Source organism: Symphodus melops (genome assembly GCF_947650265.1).
Source record: "Symphodus melops genome assembly, chromosome: 19".
NCBI lineage: Eukaryota > Metazoa > Chordata > Actinopteri > Labriformes > Labridae > Symphodus > Symphodus melops.
In genome coordinates this window covers 16,670,336-16,694,541 of record NC_136709.1, presented here as the reverse complement: position 1 = coordinate 16,694,541, position 24,206 = coordinate 16,670,336, and the positions used below count along the sequence as shown (strand labels likewise).

The 24,206-nt window shown below is 42.9% G+C and overlaps 1 protein-coding gene across 5 annotated transcripts in view; it reads right to left on the bottom strand.

Moving 5' to 3' along the window:
* cdin1 (CDAN1 interacting nuclease 1) overlaps positions 1-24,206 on the bottom strand; it is a 55,552-nt gene that overhangs the window by 8,559 nt on the left and 22,787 nt on the right. For 4 of the 5 annotated variants that reach the window (XM_079370400.1, XM_079370402.1, XM_079370403.1 and 1 more), the window contains 5 exons: positions 22,734-22,813; positions 21,924-21,973; positions 20,358-20,425; positions 18,799-18,864; positions 18,430-18,535 (listed from right to left, as the gene is read on the bottom strand). In XM_079370400.1, the coding sequence (XP_079226526.1) occupies positions 18,430-18,535; positions 18,799-18,864; positions 20,358-20,425; positions 21,924-21,973; positions 22,734-22,813 (370 nt within the window). Of the gene's footprint in view, positions 1-17,200; positions 17,814-18,429; positions 18,536-18,798; positions 18,865-20,357; positions 20,426-21,923; positions 21,974-22,733; positions 22,814-24,206 lie in introns of those variants that run through there. The other variant, XM_079370404.1, reaches the window with a different exon arrangement.

The following is a 24,206-nucleotide window of genomic DNA, read 5'->3' as shown; positions in this document are numbered from 1 at the left end:
AAAGGCAGGTGCGAATGTTTGTTGTCTCGGCCCTCCTGGCAGTCTCAGCATCCACGAGGAGAACTCGGCCCCAAAATTAGAGTGTGGCCTCTAATGTCTCCCTGGGAGAAAAAAAAGAAAAAAAAAGAGGCCTGGCTTTCGTCCAAGTCAGCACCTTTGGAAGTGCAGTCGTGTTACCACCACTAAATCAACATGTCAGCGCCCGGCCCAGTGAACTTCTTCACCCAGACTCCATCGCTTACAGCTACCCCACACACCTAATGAATTGGTGTGAATGCCCATCTGTCCGCTACAATGAGAAGGGGAAAGAAGACATGAGGAGAACTAAGGAACATTTAGGTTTCAGCTGTTGCATAAAACATTTGAAGCCGTTCAGTCTGGAGATAATCAGCAGACACAAAATGTCACGTCATAAGTTCTGAAAAAAGGCCAAAAAAGCCAAAGCCAGGTTAAAGTTTTCTCACCATCTACCTTGGCCTCTGAGTCTAAAATGGAACTGTCCAATATTTTTTTTTTTTTTGGGGGGGGGGGGGGGGTGGCAGAGTCAGGCTAGAAGGCCACAGAAAGCCGTGTGCTTACTCGGCAGTCTGTTTACATTCCTGAGGGTAATTTTAGCCTGGGGGGGGGGGGGGGGGGGAGCAGAGCAGGGGGGCCAACATGTCGTTGGGGCTTGCCAGTGGTCGACGGGCCAGCCAGGGCAGTGGCGGCACCTGGACATGTGGGTGGTACATAAAAACACACACAGTCATGGACCTCCAGCACACACATCACTCCAACTGTGATTCTGCAAATCAATAATTCAGTAGGATTGGTGGGTGGAGATGTAAAAAAAAAACCCCACATCTTCAAACTAATATCAATAGCTACTCTGTCCAAGACTGGATAAAAAAAACAGAGTCATGAGGAGGCCGAGAAACACTGAAGTTAGGGGGAAGTCTTGCTACTGAGGCCCACTACTGAGAAGCATTAGCTTTGGACAACACAGGATATCCCCAGTGTTTTCACTGATGATCTGGGGTGCAAATCTAATTTCATTGTAGTTTTTAAAATTTGCTATGCAAACAAAACAATAATCCCAGCTCAAGAGTCGCTGAAGGGCTCCTGTGTGCGTGTTGGGATTTGTCTTTTTTATTACTCCCAGCCCAGAGTGTCCCTTCAAAAGGCAAGGAACCAAAATGTCTGTGTGTGTCCGTGTGTGTGTGTGTGTGTGTGTGAGAGTGTGTGTTCGTGCACATGTAAGAGAGAAGGAGAGCGAGAGATAGAGAGGGAAGAAGGGAAGGGAGAGAGAGAGAGAGAGAGAGACTGCGAGCTTATCGAAACTAATTAGGCGAGGGATCAGGATGGAAGTTAAATACTGGGCTACATGTAATGAAAGAAGCAGAGTGGGGGACATCCAGGGGTCAGGCCCACACCAAACAGTGGTCCTCAGGCAATCTGGTATTGATTTTCACTCGTTTGGGGATGAAGGTGGACAAGGGGGAGGGAGAGAGAGAGAGAGCGAGACGGGGAGCAGCGGTAGTGCAGAGTCTAAGGGTCTTGTGAGTTGTCAACTTGACAGTTTAACCCCTTTTGGAGAAGAACAAACAAACAGAGGGATCTCCTGGGCTGACAGCGTTGATCTGTCATGGCGATGACACTGCAAAGCCCCACACAATGCCCACACGGGAGAAGGAGAGTGGGGAGGAAGAGGAGGGAGGTTGATACAGATATGCAGAGGCACATTCCTTAAGCCTCGGAAGATAGGAGTGTGCTCTGTTTAAGATCTGTTAAGCCTGATGTATGAATACCTGCAGCCTTAAACGAATCAAAGTAATCAGACTTGATTTCCACTTGAGTGGTTCTGATACTGATCTCAGGATTGGTACCAGGACTGTGACGACACCAGTACCAGTACCAGTACCAGTACCGATACCAGCGTTATGCCGATATCTGAGTCTGTATCGATACCAACTGATTCCAATCCCTGTATTAACACTCGGGATGGCAAGAAAGACATTCCCATCGATTCAAATATACCAGAGTTCTCCCAAAACAGACGATACAATGCGTCGCTAACGGAGCTTTTTAGATACTGATACTATGATGGACATTTGAATTTGACTTGTACCAATACCCGCTCTAATACCAATACCACTTTTTTTTCCTCTGATACATGTTTGGACTTACTTTAACGTGTTGTTGGAGATTGCTTCGTATGCCAGTCGACGCATAAAATCAGAATGCTGGTGACAGACTTATTCCTTTGAAGATGATGAAAACACACGGACCAGATCTGACAACAATACCTTGATGACCTTTTTCGTCATGGCATTCTGTTGTAGACTGTTGAATGGCTCCACCAATCAGGTCTGTTTTGGTAGTTTTCCCCCCGCCCATGTCAAAAAGTTTGGATTGTCTTTGACGACGCAGTGTGGGTGAGTGTCCACGCAGACACACAGATGTCAGCGCTCTCCCTCTGTCACTCAATCTGTGAAGACCGTCGACCCCCCCCAGCGCCTTCCCTCTCATGTCCGTAAACACTTGAAGACCCCCTTTTCACTTTTCCCCTCAGACTGCCTCATCGGTTTGTCACATGGCCAAAGGGGACTCCATTAGCCTGACCGTACACAGAGCCCCCCAGCTCTCACTTAAACTTCAGACACACACACACACACACACACACACACACACACACACACACACACACGGAGGGAGGGAGTGTGATCCGCACCGTTGAGGCTGTCCACATCAAATTAGAGTGGCCCCTATTGTCCCTATTACGACCTGGGAATGCGCCATCATGACGGATGCTACGGGGTCCCTCACTTGTCAGGAGTTGTCAGACAGATCTGGAGTCTGGATACACACAGCTGACAGGTAATCTTAATGTCTTCAATTAGCCCAATTAGGCCTGTCATAAACAATTCGATAAGTGCTCGACCAACACAAACAGATACAACGCACGCACGGGCTCGCGCGCTCTCAGCGCGAGGATCTGCGGGGTATTAATGAGAAGGGTAATGGGTATATCAGCGGACGCTCGACTTGTCTTTTGTTTCAAGGAGGGGTGTGCGTCCCCCCCACCCCCTTGCTCTCAGCTGTGCACCGCTGCCTGCTACCTGGTCACTTCAAATTGTACTATCTCCTTTCATTAGCGCATCGCCGGCTGAGAATCTGAAAGGCCGTGACAAAATTCATTTGAGGCGAGGGAGAGCAGATTGCCTGAAGCAGGTGGTATAAGGGAGATAAAACAAAAAGCAGCACCTTTGAGAAGCTCGGGGTGTGTGTGTGTGTGTGTGTGTGTGTGTGTGTGTGTGCGGTTTCTACCCGTGTGTACGCAGGCGAGGTGTTTTATCCTGGTCTTCACATTCGGTTCTCTTCCCTGCTATGGTAAATCGGTAATGACACCAAAGTGCTTCGGAAAAAAACAAAAAGACAGGACGAGCGAACAGGGACCAGGGAGGACTCAGCCCAGTGCACACTTGGAGCGCTCACAAAGCCGTGGTGAAATCTAAATATTGTTTCTAGCGTGACTAAACAGGCCAACACCTTTCTGTGCAGAGGATGTGTGAGAGCTAACGATGTTTGATTTTGTCTGTCCTTCATTATATCTTATCGCATAGCAACTGTGACACCCACACTACATCTCCTTCTTTTGTCCTCTAACCGTTTCTTAAAACCTGCTATTTGCATCCGTTATCAATTCCTTTTTCTGTCAGGTATGCAAAAGCACGTTTCAGCAAACCCTGAAGCACCAGCTAATGGTTAAAGCCGAGATTGCATTGTTTGCAAACACACCCAAGACCTACGCAAGTTAGCATCAATATTTGAACAAGAACTTCACCTCAATGCTGCCTTTATCTCAGGCACAGGGGCCCTTAAATGCCCCGCATTAAGAAACAATGCTGACAGTGTCACTGTGAGGCTTGTACACTCGTCTCTGGGCATCAGAAATGCACACGCATACTGGGGGGGAAAACCACAACAAATCAATTTAGAGTAATTCAGTTGAAAAAAAAAAAAAAAAAAGGCAATGTGATGACTCGTGAAATATATTTTTATTCAAAGAATCCCTCAGAAAAGGGAAAAGCCGACTGATATCAGCCAGATCTGTGATGGACACCTAACTCTCCGTCTGATCTTTACCTCAAGTGACGGCTGGAATGCCATCTGAGGAGGGGGGGAAAAAAAGGAAAGAAAGAGAAAAGCCGTCACCGGGAAGTTGTAATAGGAAATTGCTCTTGGCAACTATTTGTTCAAGCACCAGATTTTTTTCATCTTTATGCCAACCCAGCGAGCCCCCATTGGAAAACAGGGCAGGTCCCCCTAATGAGTAATCTATTTCAAAGCAGTCGTGTCTGGGCATGACAGTTTACTGAGAGGCTTGAAGAACTGGTAATTACCAGTGTTACGGGGCAATTAATGCATATTACACTGCGGCACTCATGGCGGTGACTGTCAGCTCCCCAATAAAAATGAGCACTCTTCAGCTAAAGGGTGACATTAATTGGGCCCTTAATGACTATGCAGAGGAACCAAGCCAAATAGGAACAAAACAGGGGACTCGCTCCGACTCCAGCAGAGGGCTGGAAATTGGACTAAAAATGAGATTAATTGCTGTTTGGAAGAAAAAAAAAAGGGGGGAAAAATGTGGCGAGGGGAGGCGGGGGGAGAGGTCGGAAGTATAGGGTGCAGAGAGCAAGGGCTGCTCATACAAATGACAATTCAATGAAATATTTCATACTGTATTTTCTATACGGTGAAGAGCGCAGGCAGGTCTTGAGTGCTTTGTCTTAGTTTGCACATGTACAAGTGCCAACACTCAGTTTTGTGATCTTTTTAATGAATACATCTAAAGTGAAAAGAAGCTTTTCCATTGAATGCAAATGCAAAGCAGGTATATAATATATTTAAATATAGCTGTAAATGTATGTAAAGGAGATCAGGTAATAAGGTCTCCATAATGTGCAAAAGAGAAAATGATCTTTGAAAGCCGTTATTGAGAGTTTCTGGGTTACACACTCTCCTGTGAAGCCTAAGGCCTTGAATGTCTTTCCACTTGAAACAGCCCATAGAAAAAAAAAAATGAAGCAAAGCTTAGAAGTAAATCTGCCAAATGCAGGCCTTCCACCCCCAGAAATGTTTGTTTATAGGGAGATCAAGGTTGTGCAGAAGATATGAAGTAATTCTGCTTAATGTTGCTAAAGCGAGGCACGAATGCTGAACACCACCTGAATATGCAAGCCCCAAATCACTAAAATATCAGCATGCGAAACATGCCGTCATTTGCATATATTTTTGATTTTGGATTTCCGTCCTATTTAAATATGCAGTTAGAAATAGTCCAGCACTGCCTCTTGCGCTGTCACGCTGCACACTCACACTGTCATTGGGCCTGATAGAACTCTTCCGCTTCAAAGGGAGCTTTGCAATGGAGAGGAGAATGAGCAAATATTTGAATTGCAAAAACACATCATCTAGCAAGGGGAGAAAATTCAAGACAACTTTTTTGGAGTTGAAGACACCCCCCCCCCCAACCCCCGGTGAGCTAACCCTCTGCACACAGCACACACACAAAAAAAAAAAAGTCAACATATTCATAGCAGTAAGTAGGCTCCCCGCTAATTTACCGTATCCACATTTGTGTAATGGGATATGACACATTTTAGAGGGGATTGCGGGAAGAAACTTTAATTTGAAGAGAGAACCATAAAATGTTTAAGCTGTCCCTGTATTTAACTGGAATCTAGCACACAAATCCAGGTTCTCAGACAGCCTGACATGGGTTTGATTACAGACTGAAGCGTAATTAGCTACTTAAGTTATCCTCCGGTAGCTGGGAGTGAGCAGTACCACCACTGAAGCTAGCGTTTTTTTCAGCATAACTAAAGAGAGCTTTATATTCCACGGGAATACCTTTCCCCTCAGGATGCAGCACAGCCAGTGTGCGGTCATTTACATGCAATCAATCAGGGAGAATCTCCGACTGCCTACAACTTTTTGCAGAAGTTGGTAAAAAAAAATAAGTGCAATACATTTTCGCCATGACAGATCAATAATATGACTCAGAGCATATTTGAAAAGGAGCTCCCAAATGTGATGCCAGGATAAATAGAACCTTTAAGCCAACAGTCTAGCCACGAAGGCCATGAACAGCAATAAATACCCATCTTCAGACGTCTGAAAAAATACCCCTGCACAAGGGGAAAACTGTGTTTATGATTGTACATTTATTTACCGCTGGCTGAGAGAAGCGCCTTGAATTTAAAGTCGTGGAAAATGTGAGCGTCTCGAACACACACTGAACGTCTAGAATATGTGCAGAATGACTTTGATTTGCAAAATAAACAGTGGGAAGACGGGCAATCAGCTACTGGTGGAAAAACAAGAATCAAGGCTTAATTATTCACGGGCATGTCAAAGCTTTAAACGTAAGACAAATAGTTTGTGGATTTTGTACGATAATTAGAGGATCAAATTAAGTCTCCTTCTAAATCATTCTTAATACGAGCTAACCTGTAAAAACAGCTCAATACTTGTATTCTTAACGCACACAGAAAGCATTATGAAGCCAGAGTTCCTCAGTACACTGTCCAAGCCTCCTGTGGCCTCACCACCATGTGACTCGCCTACGTGTAGACAAGTTGGAGACAGGTCTGAGCAGAAATCAAACCTGAATGATGGATGGCTTTACTGCACAATGACCTCTGTCACTGGGTTCTTGCCCTAAATCAATGCGAGCGATAAGGGGCCCTGCGCCAGCGCTTACCTTGGTATGTTCACCGGCAGACCTTATCTATGGCAGGAGGAAGTGTGAGTAATAACTAAAGACAAGCCACGACAAAACCACTAACCCCACCTTGTCAAACATAATTTACTATGTATATCCCTCGACCCCCCCCCCCCCCCAGCGCTGCCGTTAAAAAAAGTAATTATGAGAACCAAAGACATTTGGGTGTTATGCAAGGTTGACCTGTTGTTTAAAGACGGGAGAGTTTTTGAAGGAAATGTCGTGACACGCGTTCATTCAGAAAAAACAACGTTTGTCCATAAAGCGACAAACTTAGTTTGAGGTTTAAGTTGAGCGGTAGTATAATAAGAAGTTGTTGAAGAGCTTTCAGTCGTTTTTTGGTTTTGTGTGTGTGTGTGTGTGTGTGGTTGAGATACCAGAGAGACACTTAAGAGTCGAGCTAACATGCTTCCAGGCAGTCCCATCAGACTGGAGAGAGAGGCCAAACATGACATCAAACGTTGCAATTAGCTGACCCCTTTCTCCCAGAGTCACAGTTTGCCTTTAAAACCCTGATTAAAATATGTTTGCTTTCTCATTCAAAATGACATCTGACAAGGTTAGTAATATTTCAACTAACTGCAAAAACATTCTTGTGGCCGTAATCCTTTTTTTTCCACCACTTTGCAGGGGCGCAGGTAACCTCGGAGTGAGTTTCCCATGAACTCAGCGCAACAATTTGAAAACAAAACGGCCGAGAGAGAGGTGGGGGGGAGACGAAAAGGGAAGAGTAGTTCAAAGTTTCACTTGAGCGTGTTTAGTTTCAGCTGAAGCTAAAAGTTACAGGATCATTATTGCAAGAATTTATCCAATTTCGGATTCAAACCACAGAGAATATTTAAAACGGAGGCGGTCGTCTTTCCTGAAACCACAACCTCTGTCCTCAGCAGGGACTCGGGGGGGCTGAGGACTGTCAGCAGCTCTGCGGATAGAGTTCCTCAAAGTGTTAAACCCCCTCATCACCACATTAAGGAAGGTGTAGTCTGTAGTCAAATGACTTTCCAATGGAAACTTGTAAAAAAGATGTTTTTCATGGTGTATGCCATTAAGAACGTGTAATTATATATATATATATATATATATATATATATATAGTTTTACGTGAGCAGTCAAGTCAAAAGTTTGCTTTGAATACAACTGAGTCCAAGTTTGAAGAAAAAGTCTTCGAAGAGTCAACAAACTTGAAGCAACAAAATGTAAATGGTGTCCGAGACGCTCTTTGTCAGCGTGAATTCCTGACACAAAAAGCTGCAGATAAGCTTTGAATGAGGGGAAGAGATCAGACCTCGTCAGGCTAAAAACTCGCTCCAAAGTGAACAGTTTTCACATCTTTTCCAGAAGCAGGAGAAGAGAATGCAATGTGTCGGGGCCGGACAGCGAGCCAGTCCGGGTTCAGCTGCAGCTGTGCTCAAATTGAAGTGGCACTTTCTATCAGAGGCCTTTCGCCAGACAGCTCTATTCTGCCCTTTCACTTGTAACCTCCATGACACACAAGACACCCATTACAAAAAATAAGAGTGGTCATTTTAAAAACAGAGCCGTCATTGAAGAGACAGATTCTGGGTGTAGCATGGGTGGGTGGGTGGGTGGGGGTGGAGGAAGATACATGGTGCGAATGTGCCAGCTGATAGAGATATCAGTCAAAATGAGGAATACATTTATCCGACGGTTCCATGGCGTAGGTTCAAAGGGGGGTGGCTCAAAGCCCCAAACTCTGCGCAGAGTTTATATTTCACTTGTAGGAAATGTATGCCGCTGTTATCTCGCATCAGTCCAAAGAAAAAAAGAACCGGGTATTGCGTGTTTCAACTTCCCGCCCATGATGAAACGTTGGAATTCGGATCATATCATAACCCTGCAAACTCTGTGAGCCCCTTGACAAAAAAGTTGGTTTATAGCACTCATTGAAAATACACTAAGAACAAAGGGAACATATTAGCATCATTAGCACAAAGGGAGTGGAAAGGATATATTAGATGTCACATAGAGAGCACATTTGTTCGAAGAAGTTTTAATAGGGTTCAGCAGCCAAATGCTTTTTTTTCCCACCCTAATCATTTACAGACCCGACAGAGCTCGCAGAGACAAATCTTTTGACCCGATAGATCCTCGTACATTAACCCTCAGAATTGATGAGCAAAATCAGAAGGTCACCGCTTGGACACAGGCTCCTCATGTGTCTTTGATTACACACTCAGGCTCAGGGATAGGCAGGCAGAGATGTTTAAGCTATCAGGCAATCAGACCGCCGCGAGACGTGAAACTCAAACCAGAGGGAGAGAGGGCTGCCTGGGAACAAAGATGGAGGGGGAAAAAAAGAGGGTCCCGATGAAGCACTTTAACAAATGCCAGGCCGCTGAGGAGAGACTTCGATGGGCTTGTATCTCTTGCAGTGTTTTTCTGGCAACAATGCGATGAAGTGAATTAATAGTGAAACGTAAAGCAAAGTTCATAAAAACAAATGGCTCTTCATCTGGTATTTAACCTCGGTTCATTATGGAACATCAGTCAAAATGACTGCTATGAGGTGCAATCAGATCTAAGTCTTACATAGTGAAACAAACAATTCAAACCACACTACATGTTCTTTTGGGAGGTGTGTGAGGTCACACGGTGAAAGGAATAAATCACTAGTGATGGGTGCAAATTAGGAACAGAGAAGCTGCTTCAGACGTCATTTGTTGTGGATGGGATACAGAAGCTGATTGGTGTTTGTAATGGTCCGACCGATACGGGATTATCGGGCCGATATTTGGGAGCGAAAATGCCGATACCGTTATATCGGCCAGAATATTTCTTAGATGCTCGATGTTAAGAGATTGACTGTTATACACAGACATCTAATGCTATGATCTGTCAAATGCAGTCATCAAACACTTAAGAAGATGACTTGTTTTTTTAACAATTGAACAAAGGCCTTTGTCAGAATAACAACATTGCACTGAAACACTTTTTTTTACAAATAAAAAATAAACCTAGTTATATCGGCACATAGAGAAAAATAGCCATTAGGATAATTGCAAATTTCCCCCTTGGGGAAGAATAAAGTAATATCTTATCTCAAGTTATGTTAATATTGGCTGATATTATCGTCCGGTCGATTAACGTGATCTAGTTTTTGTGACACGTTTTTGAAAGATTTGTTTTAAATTCTTCTGTCATACTCTAACTGCTACTGCCGTTTTCTAACTTACACTGCATTTCATATTACTGGATGAACCATTGCACTCTTTGTATGTCTTCAGGTCTTCAACAAAGTTGTCAAAGTTCTTTTTTCTTTAGTGAATACTGAAAAAGGTCAAGCAGTTTATGGATGGTACTGAAATCTACAGTTGGAGAAATTTGTGTATGTGCTTATTAAATGTGAGTGTCTCTTTTGCATTGCTTTTAGTATTCTACGCAAAGAAATTCATTTAGTATTTGTTAGGATTTACAAGACGAGGAAAGGCGTTACTGTGCCGACACGGGAAACAAGAAGGTGAAATCACTGGAAAAGAAGGAGAGAAGTAAGCAGGGGTGGTATGAAAAACACAACAACAAGGTTACGTGAGGGACAGTGGGCCTATAAAAAGAAGCCTACTGTCTAGATTATCTATAAGGAACCACTTATCACAGGCGACCAGCCCCACACAGTGACTGATGGGCCTCCACAGACCATGAGTACCAGCACATTATCTGGTGCACACAGAGCTGCTCTTTAAACACAAAGGCAGAAATATGAAGCATTGTTTCCTTGGCTGTCATTGGGTAAAAAAAAATATTCTATTTTTTCTGGGTCTGAAATAGAAAGAGGGTATAATAGCCTTTGTGCACAGAAATATGAGACAATGCTGACCGACATATAAATTAAAACACGGATCAAATCAGCTAAACTCAATCATGACTCTGTGGCATGTAACCGAGCACTGATATAAAGTCAAGAATCTTCAAATCCAGAGTTACGGTTACTTTAAAAATGAAGCATGAGTAAACTACACCATACATGGAACAATGCATCTCACAGTGAGGAATGTCTGTGCAGACCGTGCAGATCCAGAGGCTGAACACGTTTCACTTTTCCTTTAAACACTCTCTACACTCTGCATGTGTGCCAATTCTTTACTTTATTTTGCTCAGCTTGCTATTTTAAGATGAGAAGCATTTTTTCAATTATTTTCTATTTCTGTATTGCTTTGGTTCTGTTGGTTAATACAGCAGTGATGAATATATGTATATATACAGAGCAGTATTTCATATTGCTCAAACTGAAATAAAATTATTGTGGGGACGCAAAAGTGAGGTCAATCAACCACACAGAAATAAAACGGCAGAAAAAAAAAAACTAGGACAATCTTCTCCTTACAAAAAGCTTCAAAAAGCAAAGTATTTGCCATATGATGAATTCATACGTCCTGCACTAACATCCAATCAATGCCTCTCGACTGTACCTTATGGCATTCCTTCAAACACAATGTCAGGACCACATCGGTTGACAATGACACACAAACAAACAAACAAAGAATCAGAACAAATTTCCAATCGACTGGGATTTTACATGAATATGTTTCTTTGCTCTCCTTGGAAACGACAACAGAGGGATTCATTAATACCCCCCCCCCCCCCCCTTCAGGAGGTTGAGATGAATGTAAGCCCTTTAGCTGGTCAGTGTTCAGAAGTGTTTAAAGCAGCTGTGGAGGTGCATGAAATAAAATACTTAAGAGGGCATCAAGAACCAAAGGTCCTTGAAAGCATTAAATATTCGTGTTGGAGCTTTGAGTCGACTAAGCTCTAATGTGTGTGTGTGTGTGTGTGTGTGTGTGTGTGTGTGTGTGTGTAGGGAGAGAATCTGTTTTTTTAAGTCAGCCATTTTATGCCAGATTCAGCTAAATTTAAAATGCACAACTTTTGTATGGCAACAAACTTATCTACATGAAGATATTCCTCAGCATTAGGTGAGCACACAGGATTGTATGCAATGCAGAGGAAGCACCATCTATCGTGGGCTTGATCTATTTGCCAAGCTACCTTCAGTAAGGAAAATATGACTGTATCTTTGAAGTAAGTTTGGTTGTAATGTTGGCTGTTTGATTGACTTTTACATAGTGCCTCTTTCAGCCCCCTGACTCACTACGCTTTTCACAAATTCTTCCCTGAATGAAACCCAGAAGGTCATTGTGTAGGAAAAAAAAAAAACACAGAAGAAAAAGCCAGCAAGCGAGAAAATCTGCGAAAACAAACGTGTCCATGTTAGTCTGACAACATACATCGTGAGAGCTGACAAAAAAAATGTCCGTAAATCTCTTTAAAAAGTTCCGTGGCAGAACAGGAATTCATGGATAAGACATGCTTGCGCCTCATTTGACTCCAGGCTTCCTTCTCCATCTCACGGTGTCACACGTAAACGGGAAGACAGGAGGAGGGACACGAGTCGCTGGGGTGCCGCTTCCTGTCCCGCTCCTCGTTTATGCACACAGCGGCCGTGTCAAAGCTGCTCTCACACTCAATGCTAAATGACAAATTTGGATAATGCACACATACAACCCTACGAAAAAATAAATAGGAGACATGGAGGCTTAACCCGAGCTAAATCCTGAGGCTGCTGGAGACCTGAGACTGAGGATTACACCCCTGACGCCTTAAACAATGCACCCAAATGTGCATCCTTAAAAGCATGAAATCCTTGAAGCATCAGCGACGACTTGTCATTCGCCATTAATATTCCAAGTTGCTCGTGCTTTGGAGGCATTCATTGCACTTCTGTGTGTCGATGTGCCCTAAAACAAACACTTGCAAACCCCCTAAAGGCACCACCATTGTGGATAGCTATTTTTCTAGCTGTGGAATATTCGGCGAGTGGATGTCATAACAAAGGAAACAATAAAAGAGGCCACGTTCCTGCACTGCATGGGGTATCCATGACTATAAATAGGAAGAAGGCGATGTCAGAGGCGCTTACGCTTAACCAGGAAAATTGATTTTTTTTCCTCTTCAAAAAAAAAGAAAAGAAAATGTATCCTTAGCTAGACTTTTCCATGCAGATAAAGTAAATATAACTCCACACCTGTTAAACCCTGCAAAGTCACTTACACTGCATCACAAAAAACATGACAAGCCCTGCTGCCAGGAGTTGCAGCTCTGCATATATTGACTCACTGTTGCAATGCAGCGCCTTTTTTTTTTCTTTTTTTTTTTTCTCACTGTTCCTTTCCTTCCTCTTTTGTTGTGCACATCTCTGACAGGAAGGTAGGTAAAGTTTGGCAGGGCACAGGTCTTCGAGGTGTCACATTGTCACCCCAGAAGCGCCAGCACCTGTCCTCAGGGATGGCCCTGTAATGTCCGGCTTCATTGGATCAGCAGCAGCTATGACCTGCGGGCGCCCTCTCTCAGGTGACATCCCCTATCTGCTCTGCTTCTATGATGGCCCGGCTGCGGCTGCTGGGCTTGTATTACTCAACGGGACACTGTGTATGCACAAGCAAGCATTTCTTAAATGCACGTCTTCTTAGATAACCAGTCATAAATATGTTATATATATATATATATATATTATAAATATCTTTAAATGACAATCTGGACGCACATTTCGATCGAGCATCAAATGCTTCTTAAAGATGAAGATCATTAGCTTAATCCGCTAAAGATTGTCTGCATAACATTCATTACACTGCTCTAATTAAGAATTGCTGTCTTTTGATTGTTTGATGTTTCGAAGAAAGAAAAAAAAAAAAAACACAATTACCACGTGATTGTAAACTCTATAGCATACAGATGCAGCTGTGTCAACGCACATAAAACATCACATAAATCAGGTTTTTTGTCTTTTCGTTAGCCAACATGTCAGCGAGAACTTAAGTGACGATGTTAGCGGGAGAGTCTGCAGTGACTCCTCAGAGTTACGACTTTTTATTAATTGTAGTTCGCTATTCCATGATGTGCATCAAAGATGTGTTGCAACAAAGAGCAAGCTGTAACCTAATTTATTCAACAACAACAACAACAAAAAGAGAAGAAGAAATAAATGGAATGGACATGAATATGCACTTTTGGATCATGGGAATATTCTGTTGGTAATTATGGGAGGACGTCAATGATCCACACAACAAACAGATGAAAACAATGTATGTGCGTGCAGTCGAGTCAGAACAAATTTCTTAGTGGTCAAGCCAGATGATGTATTACGGCAAACCCAAAAGTCTTAACCCCCAATCCATACGAGGGAGAAATGAGGCATACTGTCCCATTATGTTGCCATAAATCATTTTTTGTGTGTGGACGGCTGACAGCTTTTTATCAGATGTAACCTTTTCAAGCCTCCATTAAGAGAGCTAACATTTTCAACTCTGACACATTTGCAGTTTACGAATCTCACAGTTGATTTGCTGTGTGTGTGTGTGTGTGTGTGTGTGTGTGTGTGGGTGTGTGTGTGTGGGTGGGGGGGGGGTGGGTGGGTATAGACTCTGAATATATTTCTTTTCTCCAAATGTTACATCTTCTATTTTAATCTGATGTACTGTACATCAAAGTAATTGTTACGCTGGAAATCGAGTATTTGGCAGACTGTAATGTATATTCTGATTTAATCTATTGATTCTCTCATTGAACACAATGGATGCATGGATGGCAAAAAGGGATTCTTTATAATCTACAAAATGAATTGTGGACTCAGAAAAGGGATGCAGATAGTCCAGATTAGACACATCAACACACAAAACAAGGTTTTAAATCAATTTTCATTGAGCAGTATGGTCTGCAGTTTTCCTCAATAAGAAGAACAAACCGTTAGGAAGAAAAGCAGACGGTTGCAGTGTCTGAAGGACTAAGAAGGACAGAGCTTGAAGGACTGGCTGTAATAATAAAATGCAGAAAGAATTCCACTTAATTTGACGCTGGTCTATTTACATCGGGAAAAGAAAACAAGAGACGAAAAAAAGCGTTGGAAGGAGCTCAACAAATGCTCTGGAAGTTCAAACCTTAGTCCTGAAGGCCGAAACTAAAAGTGTTGATTTAATGCATGGCTGTGGGCCTCCTGACTTTTCATGATGATGGGACAGTTAGCTTTGTTTACAGTCTGTGATTGTACTGTCCAGTTTAGCCACTTCGGAAAACTTTGCCTTGTTTTTTCACTTAAAAAGGTAACTCATACCATGACTCACTGTTTCAGGCACTTTCACTAAGTGATTGGTCTGACCTCAGAGTCACATGACTAAACAGCAGGAAGAGTCTTTGCTCTCTCCTGTGCTTGCTAAATGTTGCCATAAGTGTTTTGCTTATGGACTGATGGAATTATTGTTGGGTTTCTTTAAACAGTAACATTAAGCATCACTAATTATATTGGCAAATATCGTCGCGCTGAACGTCTTGTCAAGTGCGTACACAGTTTGAAGTCCTACGCATCGACTTGATGAGATAATTGGTAGTGTGAACACTTCCTTAGAAAAATATAAAACGTAATAACAAGTATAGATCTGCTCTTTTTGTAAAATGTATTGATCCATTTGTTAGGAAGAACTACAGATGAACTACAAATGAACTACAAATGATCAATCCTTCTACGGTCTTTTGTCCTTTATTTCAGAAACAAGGAGACCCAATAGACATATTATTAACTAAGAATACTTCCAGTACATACTATGGTCAACATCAAAGAAACAAAGAGACGCATCTATTTCAACATGTTGCAGATTTATGATGTCATTCATATCAGGAAATGACTAAGTATTTAATAAAATACGCTAATTACTAAGTACAAGGGCAGAACTTGACTAGCTGCAAAGGGAGTTGTGGGGAGAACTTTGCCAACCATAATTGATTTAAAAACACCATAATCAAGGAGGGGCAGTTAAGGTGGCACCACATATCTCATTACATGCTGTGTTTAACCTTACCCACTCCTCCTAAAACACACAAGAGGCTCATTATGTGTTTAATATTCACCAGCAGGTGAATAATTTTTATGCAACTCTGATAGTTGGGAGAGATGGATAACTCAATTACGTGAACATCCGTCAGAGCAGAGGGCTCGCTGCCTCTGGAACGCCACCAGCTAAGATTGATGGCTGGAAGACACCAATAGCTGCTGCTTCACCGTCTCATCCAGGCACTGGGCCTGAACACGCCGTTTGATTCTGCACAAGACCGTTTTTCTTCGCATTCCCCCCCCTTTCTCTTTTCTTGGGAGCATTGTAGGTGAAGCGTCATTACCCCTCACTCCACTGAAGAGAGGTTCATTATGGGGCTAGCATGTTGGCAAGACTATTGTTTGGATGATAAATGCAGTTGGTGAGGGCTTTGGAGGGAAAATTAGTTATGTTTTTTCTTCATCTAGTAAAAAAAAAAAAAAAAAAGTCTCCCCATAGCTCACTCTGCAGTGCTTGAGGGCAAACCCCGAAACAATTAACACAAGCAATGGGGGAAGCAGCTCAGTTAAAGCAAAGAGGGAATTCATGAAAAATAAGCAAATCACTGCAAATGTCAATCAGGGGCGATGAAGTAATTACAACCATTGCTTTGTGATTCCAAGGGCAGGCAGAGGAAACTCAAAGGTTTGGAGTCAAGCGCTGAAATGTGAGTTTGAGGAATGAAGGAATGGACAAACATCCTAAAAAATCAGCGCTTTAGGGCTCGTCCCAGGAACAGACCTCGCCTAATGAGAAGTGAAAGCAGGGTGATGTCACCCCATCACTCTCTTGCCCCCCCCCCCCCCCCCCATTTCTCTCTTGGTTTATGTTTTTGTGACTACAAAGCACTGACCCCAAATTCACTCCCTTCACTTAACGAACGCACAAACACGCTCACGAGCCGCACACGCGCACTCTTGTACCTCAGACGATAAAGAGAAAGATGAGGTGCATTTTCAAATGTCAGCAGTAAATGTCAATTAAAAATTACAGGGGTGCTGGAAAAGGTAGCGTCTGAAGGGACTGACATTTTGTCTTTTTTGACACTACAATGTTTATCTGACCGGGCTTCTGGCTGACATGATGGGATCTGCTTTGTCAGTTCCTTAATACACTCGGACAAGGCCGCCCCAGTGAATATCAATGAAAGACAGCCGTGGGCAAATATGTGAGGCTCAATCTAACCCCGACTGTCCACTCAGCCTGTTAGTATTCAGATATTTTGACCTACTGTAAACTAATGCCACGAGTACCAAAGATGGAGACAAAAGATAGATTAATGCGACTTACTCTTATATTTATGAAGGCTTCTGAGGCCAGTTGTGTGAGTGGAATTCGCTCTTGTTATAAAAAAAAAAAAAAAGAAGAAGCTGAAGTCTCACTTAGACAGCAATCATTTAATGGTTCCTTATTCAACGCTGTGACGGAATGTTCTGGAGCTTGAGCAAAGCTTTTTATTGTCACTAACTTTCCCTAAGAACGTTAAATGAGGCCTCTCAAAGATAGTTACCATCAAAGATCAGCTTTTTTCTTTCTTTTTTTTTTTTTTTTACAACCTGACAGCACTTTCTTCTGGAGGCAGGCCCTTTCCAAATAAAACTGTTCCTCAAAGAAAATAAAACACACCATTGATTACGACCTTGACCTCATCTCCTGCTTTTTAATGGCTCTGTGATATTGAAGGAGTCATCTGCCCTGAAAATCAAATGATTGTTCTGCCGGCAGCTTTTGAGTGGAATCAGGAGGTCAGTCTCTTAGCAGTGCTAACAGTTATTGAATGTGAATCCAATCATTAAATGAGAGAAAATAATGGCTCGACATAACATTTTAAACTTTCTCACAAGTTAAAAGATTTGTAAACGCATAAAGTTTCTCAACTGACAACTAATTTTGTCTTCATCTAGAGAGCATTGTGTTTAAATAAATAAATAATAATAATAATAATAAATGTGATTGTTTAAGGTTGTGTGATGTTTCACTACGCGACCACCAAAAACAGCAAAAAAACCAGAGGAGAGCCCGGCTGTGCCCGGGGCTCTGGAAACCTCCTGGCACTCCGGCAGAATGTCACAACATGTCAGCTGGCCGTCACAGCTGAGGGGGGCCGAGGCCGTAGCGGAGGAGCGAAGGAGGTTGTGTGGGCGGTTTTTCAAATTGGTGACTGGAACCTTTTGCCAAGGGAGGCAGGGATGTAAAGAGCACGTGTGAGTGACCCCACCCCCTACTCTTCTCTGTGTGTGCATCTCCCCGATGAATTTAGTTTGGAAATCGGCCGACAGTATCTATCAGTTCATACTGTGCTTTCAGTTTCTAGACAGCTGACTTTGTTTGACAAGCAATCATGTGACATAAAACAGGATAAACAGGACACCGTGAGATAACTTTCAACCTTTGAACTAAAAACTAGCATGCTGAAAAATACAAAATTCATAATCTTAAAGCTCAGTCGTTAGCCTCTTTTCTTTTTAGCAAGAAGAAAAAAACAAATGGTCATTGAAAAAATGTTTTTAGTATCTAGCCTCAGTTTTCCCAAAGTCAAAAAAAGAAGAAGCCATTATTGCTTCTCAAATGTGTTCATGACAAAACAGATGTGTGCTTAATCACACATTTCCCAGTTTTCCTCCAACACAATATGAGTAGGAAAACAATCCTAAGCCACTGGCAGGGCCTTCAGGCTGTGAAAGGCTCCAGTGACGGGAGTGGATGTGGAAGCATTCGTGACAGAGGAAGTGGTTAAAGAAGAACTAGTGATGGTGGTTAGTGGAAAATGAAGACTAAACTCACCTGTTCCAGTAGCTCCAGAACTGCTCGTTGAGATAGGTGCGATGACTGTGATCGTCCCCGAACGACGCTTTGCTCTCAATCCAGTGCACGATGTGTCCTTCTACAGCTTTACACACAGAGAAACCGTCAGAAAAACCAGGGACAAAAAAAAAAGGCCACACGGGCAAGATCCAGAGGGGACAAGTGACATTTTCATGCTTTTTTTTTTTTTTTTCTTTTTTGCTGTCAGTCTTCAGAAAAATCAAAGAAGATCTGACATTAATTTGACAAGGTTTTGACAATTGCACAATCCGGTTTGAAACACGGTAGCTAAGGTTAAGAGGCAGTTATTTCAGATGAAATATTGACATTTGTAATGTAAATACTAACCTATGGGAACCTCCAGGATGATGTCAGGTGTTTTGTCATAGCCCATAGTTCTCAGTTGGTTTTCATCTGCGGGAGATAAAGTGCAGAATTTTAACACTTGACTTTTACTTTGCTGTTAGTTTTACTCTTCACTGAAGTTCTGCTGCAGCAGCTAACCTAACAACCTTCACTGGTAACCAAAGTCTTTATTGTTAGCAAAGCAGAAATAACAGTAGAGGACAGCAAGCACAGTAAAACCATTAACTCCACCTGTCACATATTCGCTGTCGTAGCACAAAAAGCTGTGAAGCCCAGTTACAGAGCTTCTTTCCACTTTGGCAGAGCTTTATAAAATATACAGCAAGGGGACAAGGTTGGCATTATAGACTGTGTGAGCCTGACCCCTGCCTGCGCAGGCTGCAGCCATTGTCCTTGACTTCTGGTGCGCTTCGGCCATTATCCCTCCAACACCTGATTTCTCCATTAAATCTCAGGCTGACCAGGTCATTCAGTTCCAAGGGCCTGCCTCTTTGTCTCCAGCCAAGCTCAACTAATGGCGCATGGAGGGGAATTGAGGAGAGATGGAGGGTGGCGGTGTCAGTGGCGAAGAGCAGGGTAGCATCAGCCAAGGGGGGGGGGGGGGGGGGGGAAGAAAGCGAGCTGAGGGAGGTCAGAGAGGCTGCCAGAGGCCTTTGAAACAGAGGGGCATCTTGAGTGTGGTAATGTGTGTGTGAACAGGAGCTTCTATTCATACCTACTGGACTGTTGACATTGTCATGTGGCTCTGATCGCCCCCCCCCTTTTTTCTTTTACATCACCTTTGATTAAAATTAATGGGCCATCCCCGCTGTTGGGTAGCTTATTTCCAATCCATTCATCAGACGGGGTGAGGCGGCCTCAGTGGCCCTAATGTCGCGCGAACTCTGACAGTTTTAGAACACTCCTCTGTACAGCTTGGAGGAAAGGTCAGCACTCCAGGCCCAAATAAATGATATGGTCTTAATGGCAGAGGGAATGACTTTTATCCTTCATCACTCCTATGACCTAGGGGATGATGATGAGATGGGGGGGGTCAAAGGTAGGAAGGGGGTGTTTGAACCTTTTTTTCTTTTTCTTTTTAACAACGTCACACCCAAAACTACCTTTTAATATCATCAGAACAAGATACTTTTGTTCAAAGTAATAGAAGATAAAGAGAACAATCGAGCTCATGATTGGTTAAAAATAGACACAGTAGTCACCCTCAAGGATCCTTTTATTGTACTAACATTAGAGTCATGATCATGTGAATAGAACTTTCTGATTCCTCTTTGAAAATAAATCACAGAACAGAATCCTTCCGATGAAACATTAAAACCTTTTAAAAGCTTCTCTTCTATACATCTATATATATCAACTGAACGGTGCATTTACATCCAAAGATATTTGATAGCAGCTCCTGTTGTTAGCAAATCAATACAAGACAACATCGAGTGCATCACTCATGTCCAGGTCTCCCTTTACAAAGCTTTCCGAAAGGCCACACTGCCACGAACAGACGGACTCAAGAAATGCGAGGAGAAGGTCAAAGGATGGCTTACCCAGAAAGGAAAGGTTCCTCTCCTGCAGTTTGTCACGAAGCAGCACCTCATGTTCCTGACCAATCGCGCTGAAGATACTTGAGTCAAGGTTTCCAACAAATAGCAACAAGAGTACATTATGCGTGTGCTGAAACAAAAAAGAATGTGCAAACATGTACAATGTCATACAAAGTCATGCGAAAAAATATTCAGCAAACGTGGTGACGTGAACTCGACTGTTTGCCAACACTTCCAGTGAATAACTTCCAAGACTTTTTCCCTACGTTCTTTCCAGATTGCCTCACAGCGCAAATACAGCACATGTCTTTTTTCAGCAATATGTACGAGAGCACAGGCAGACTTTTCAGGTCAACTTTATTCTGCTCTTACTGGAAATCTCCAAAGTGCATGACCTAAAAGAGGAACATTTGACATTTGCCAAAGCTGCAAAACGCACAAAGCGTCTGGACAAGTCACTTCAGTCATTTCCTCTAAAACTCTTAAAGGAAAAATCCTGAATAATAAATGCTCTCAAAAGACATCCTGCATTAAGGTCAAATGTCATATTTGATTGGTGGTGATTTGACTTTTACTGGCATTATAACAGCCCTAAACAAAGCCAACAACGATGAACACATATGTATTCAAAATTCATTCACAGCTTTACATCTGATGTGAGGAGGGAGCACATGCTGGTTGGGCGGTTACGATAAACTCAGAGGTGAAGCAAGTGACTCGACGTTGACTCACACGAGAGCAGAGCCAAAGAAAGTTAAAAAGGGAGGAGGGGAGGAGGGGCTGAGGGAGGAGGGCAGGATGGGACAGGGTTGACTGGCTATGAACAGAAGAACCCAGCCCCACCACACACGCACACACACATGAAAGCTCGGGCGAACACAATAAGATGCAGATTGACACGTTGTACACTCATTCAAATAAGCCTCCTCCCTGTGGAAACACTTGGGCCTGCTAGCCAGCTGTTTGCCACTTAGCAGCCAGGTCTCAACTCTTGCCCCTTTATGACAAGGCCTAGCACTCGCTCAACAAGGACATGGGGTTATTACAGGTGAGCAAGGAAAAAGATGGAACAGAAATAGTAGACATATAAGCAGTATCAATAAAGTACGACTTAATCAAATAAACCCTAATGGGCAATTGAAATCAAAACATTTGGCTATGTAAGAGCTCTCCATGGTGCTGAACATTAGAATATAAGATTCTCCTTAGTTTTATTGTGAATTGCATTTTTTTTTCTTATCATCATAAAAAGGGAAATCAAATGGGTTAAATGAAGAACAGAGCAAAAATTCAATTTAACAAACCACAAGGTTAATGTCCGGTTATTTTCTTGTATCATAGAACATTGGGTCTAATCTGCAGCGTGCATGAGGAGATTTGGCTAGATCAGATCATCCTCTCCTCCTGCGTCTCTTCCCTCCATCACCTTCCAGCGCCTGCATGGCTCGATGGTGGAAACACTTCCTCTGTGAAGCAGAACTTTTATGTCAGGTGAAGCCAGACACATCTCATCCCCCTTTCAATAGCTCCTCGTCAATTTCAGGCTTAAAATTTTATGGGATAGGATACTGTTTGATGCAGTCTACCAGTGGTCCATAACAGCAGTCGTTTATTGTGCACTGAAAAAGAGGGGGAAGAAATATTGTGGCGTGAAAAAGGGTGGGGGGGGGGTTGGGTGACTGGGTGGAAAGGAAAGCCTACACAGTGCAGAGCAAAGGAGGAAACACAGGAGATGCCAGCAGATTGGCAGGCATGACCGCCGGCTCTCACGTGATCTCATCAGCAAACGGAGCGACTGATGCCGTCTGTCAGCCAGGTGGTGGAAAAACACTTGAAAAAAAAACCTCACTGTACAGAGGCACACGATTTGTTAGATGGTTAAAGGAAGGGCAAAAATATTTTTTAAAAAATCTTAAAATTACATAATTACTTCACACTAACTATTGAGATGTAGTCTGTTAATAAGTCGATTAAAGCTCCTGAGACAAACGTACAGTTTGTGTGGACTTTGGCGACCCCTGAGGAAAACGTGGTTCCTCTTCTCTCTTTGTTGATTTTTCCCTGTACATGTGCAAGCAGTGATTTAAAAAAAAACAAAAACAAAAACAAAAAAAAACTCAACTTCACCCTGTCTTCTTACAGTCAAATGTATCACTCATAAATAATCTTTGCATTGGGATACCGAATCAAAAAAAAAGCTGCTTTAGCGACTTTATCTGACGTTGACCCTGTGGCATTGATTTCAGGCATGCGGGATAACCGTACAGAAAGGGTAAATAATGTCCCACTTGTTGTTCTCATTTGCTTTTCAAACATCTTAAACAGGCGTTCATGTTCATCTCAGTCTCTTTCATATTCAGTATGAAACTGTTCACTTACTTGGAAAATATTTTTGGCCAAAATCTGGTCTGGAATTAGTGATGGCTCCTTCAGCATGCTGTTGAGGACAGTTTTAGAGGCTGGGGGGCAAGAGAGGAAGAAAAAAATAATACACCTCAATACAATTGTGCAAAACATATAAAGCCACCCTATCCTGTAAATATACAAGACATATTGTCTGATTGCTTGTACTTCGGCATGCGTCTGTTGGTGCATTATTTCCACTTGAGTCCATTAGATGGCTGTTTGGTGTCTACGCAGATTTTCTCGAGATAAATGTTTCGGTCCGCAGCGCAGGAGCTCCACGTACTTCATCTATGTTATGAACGCCGACTATTCTGCATCTCTCATCCCCATTCTTGCTCAACCAACATTATAAATCAGGGACGGGAAAGCCTGCTGGATTGATTGGCTGCTACTGCAACAGCAAAAAAAAAAATCCTTAAATCACTTCTTAAAAAAAGATTTGGATTCAATGGATTGTATCATTGTGTGACGGAATGGTCGAGGCACGCCATTTTAGTGATACATGGTCCTGAGTGAGTGGCAGCGTCACAGATGAGGAGGGAATGTTTCTATTCACATTTCAGGCATGGCTGGTGCTGTAGCAACACTGCACCGAGAGAGCTGAGCTAATCTGGAACAGGTAGAAACCACACATCCTGTGTTCAATAGGGTCGGATAGAAAAGGACTCCATTACAAATAATGAGCAGACGACCCCTATGTACAGAGACTACAGTCCTCAACGGTTCAGTAGCAGGATTGACTCCGGGCCGCGACCCCCACTCTCTCCTCTCCACACTTCCTGTCTCTCTTCAGCTGTCCTGTCCAAAACATGCAAAATACCCCATAAATAATCTTAAATGAATGAGTGGGTCAATACTTTGGTGTACATTTATAAAATCCAATGGGGTCATTTAAGCGCCTGTTGAATGAATTCCATGAAAAAAAATAGAGGCATTCAGAAAATGTAAAAACCCTAAAAGACGCTTTTTCCTCTCTCTTTCTGCCCCTTTATGTGTCTTTCACGAGAATCCCTCCTTTAACTATCACAGAGAGAGACTAACTGCACTGTGATCCCTCATCTACCTTATGATGAAATACAGAGGGAGGAGGGTGGAGAAGAACAAAGCCCATTCAGCACTCCCTCTCCTCTCTCTATTTCTTCCTCTTTGTCTCCATCTTTCTCTGGCATTTTTTTTTCTCCTCCCCTTCTTCTCTGTTTCAGTCTCTCTCAGCCACAGACCTCCCCCCCCCCCAAGCCAGCCCAACCCATAACCTCACACACTCCCTGTTAAGAGCTGCGAGGCACAGGGGCTGTGCTTTATTTCTTTGCTCATTTTTCTCTGAGATTGGTACCTTCGCACGCAGATCCATACCGAGCTCGCGCCTGTGCAGAGCGGCGCGGGCGGGCGGTGAAGAAAGAGGGTTATATTTTCCCCTTGAGTTAGGACACCTCATGACAAATGATA